This window comes from Sprattus sprattus (genome assembly GCF_963457725.1).
Source record: "Sprattus sprattus genome assembly, chromosome: 21".
In the NCBI taxonomy this organism is placed as follows: domain Eukaryota; kingdom Metazoa; phylum Chordata; class Actinopteri; order Clupeiformes; family Clupeidae; genus Sprattus; species Sprattus sprattus.
The window spans coordinates 9,356,939-9,359,438 of NC_137919.1; the positions used below are offsets into that span (position 1 = coordinate 9,356,939).

At 49.1% G+C, this 2,500-nt stretch overlaps 1 protein-coding gene across 1 annotated transcript in view; it reads left to right on the forward strand.

The window, feature by feature from the left end:
- Positions 1 to 2,500, forward strand: part of LOC308382288 (protein phosphatase 3 catalytic subunit alpha-like) — an 89,873-nt gene that overhangs the window by 62,277 nt on the left and 25,096 nt on the right. Inside the window, exon 6 of the mRNA XM_080860000.1 lies at positions 918 to 995. Coding sequence (XP_080716126.1) covers positions 918 to 995 — 78 coding nt within the window. The remainder of the gene's footprint in view (positions 1 to 917; positions 996 to 2,500) is intronic.

Below are 2,500 nucleotides of genomic sequence, written 5' to 3' on the forward strand. Positions count from 1 at the left end.
CACACACACACACACACACACACACACACACACACACACACACACACACACACACACACACACACACACACACACACAAATACACACACACACACACACACACACACACACACACAAATACACACGTACACACTTGCAGTCCCAGAGATGGGAAGAGGAGAGACACACAAACACACACACACACTCACACACACTTGCAGTCCCAGAGATGGAAAGAGGAGAGGCTGCATTGGATGACAAGTTTAACGAAACTGCTGCCCTCGCTAGTTGTGTGGCCGCTTATGTGACCCCAACTCACACACACACACACACACACACACGCTGGATTAGCGTCTATGTGTTCCAGGTAAACCTCCCTACGAAAGGCACGCCTACGGATGAAAGTGAAATTCTCTTGAGGCGGCAGAGGCGCAGTCTGCGAGTTTGTTAAAATAAGCTGTCTTCTGCCTTCAGAGTAAAACAAGCACTATTACGCTAAATAAAACAAGGGATTCATGAACATATTGGCAATGTATTCTTAACGAGATCACACACCTCTTCATTTTTCAATCTCCAACGTTCACTGCGTCAACAAAGAATGAATGAATCATCCCGGCCGTTGCGCTAACCTTTGTGTCATGGCGGAGGCTCAAATCATTTGGGATGGCTGTTTCTGTAATAGAAGTCTTTTTTCCGTTATAAAACGGATCGTTTTCTCATGGTGCCTGTATTTAAATAAAGTATCCACAGGGGATACGTTCCAGAATCTACCATGGATAACTGAAACCGGGGGTACTGCTCAGTGTGATTTTATTTTGTTCTGACAATGATACATGTGGCCCTAGATGTACTAGATATCCATTAACCACCTCTCTCTCTCTCTCTCTCTCTCTCTCTCTCTCTCCCTCTCCTTCGCTCTCTCTTTCTCTTTTCTGCAGTTACCCTGCTGTCTGTGACTTCCTCCAGAACAATAACTTATTATCAGTCATCAGAGCCCACGAAGCACAGGATGCTGGGTAAGTGTGTGTTCACAGTGGGGTCGCACGTCACACACACACACACACACACACTAATGTGCTGGGTAAGTGTGTGTCAGGATGCTCGATAAGTGTGTGTTCAGAGTGGGGTCGCACGCCTCAGTGGGGTAGGACAATCTGTGTTGGTACCACACGGTCACACACATACACACATTTGCTCTCTATCTCACTCACACACATTAATTCTGTTGTACAGATACACACACACACACACACACACACACACACACACACACACACACACACACACACACACACACACACACACACACACACACACACACACACACACATAAACACATTATGACATGCACACATGCACTCTGCAGGACATGCACATACACAAATGCAGAACAATGTGCACACACACTCTCTCTACCACACACACACACACAGACACCTTTCTCATTCAGTGTGTCCAGCCATTTTCCTCTTCTTTGTGGAGAGCCCTCTCCCTGTGAGACCTAGTGTCTCTGTTAGACAAGGCTTGTTTGTCTCCTTATCGCCTCCTTGTTAATGCGAGAACAGGATGTCCAGTTGCTGACCCTCAGGGCCAATCCCATTACGCACCGTGGGAGGCAGCGTCCCGGGGGGGGGGGGGGGGGGGTGGGGGCGGTGGTCGTGGTGATGGTGGCGAGGGGTGTGGGTGTTTCTAGTGTGTGTGTGTGTGTGTCCTACAGGTTGCTCTGTCTCTACAGATATCACTATCAGAAACCTGCAAGAGTAAGCTTGTTGTTACTCTCTCAGAGCCCCCCACATACATGTATAGGTCTCAGTGTGGCTTGTTGTTACTCTCTCAGAGGCCCCCACATACATGTATAGGTCTCAGTTTAGCTTGTTGTTACTCTCTAAGAGGCCCCCACATACATGTAAAGGTCTCAGTGTGGCTTGTTGTTACTCTCTAAGAGGCCCCCACATACATGTAAAGGTCTCAGTGTGGCTTGTTGTTACTCTCTCAGAGGCCCCCACATACATGTAAAGGTCTCAGTGTGGCTTGTTGTTACTCTCTCAGAGGCCCCCACATACATGTTTAGGTCTCAGTTTGGCTTGTTGTTACTCTCTAAGAGGCCCCCACATACATGTATTGGTCTCAGTTTGGCTTGAGCCGACGTCGGAAGAAGTAGATGAGAGGGCAGAGAGAGCGTGTGTGTGTGTGTGTGTGTGTGTGTGGGGGGAGGGGGTGGGGGGGAAAGGTACGGACAGGAAGGGTCCAGATCAAGGTCAGATCAAGGCCAAATCAGGTCCAAATCAGAGCCAGATCAGAGCCATATCAGGTCCATATCAGGTCCAAATCAGAGCCAGATCAGAGCCAGATCAGAGCCAGATCAGAGCCAGATCAGAGCCAGTCCAGTGTGAGCCTCTAGCTGTGGGGAGGAAAGCAGCTGAGGGTATTACAGGGCTGTGGGAGGAAAGAGCGTGGAACACCAGGGCTTGATTTATGGCCTCCACACTGAAACAAAGGGCCCTGCTGCGAGGGGAACCAC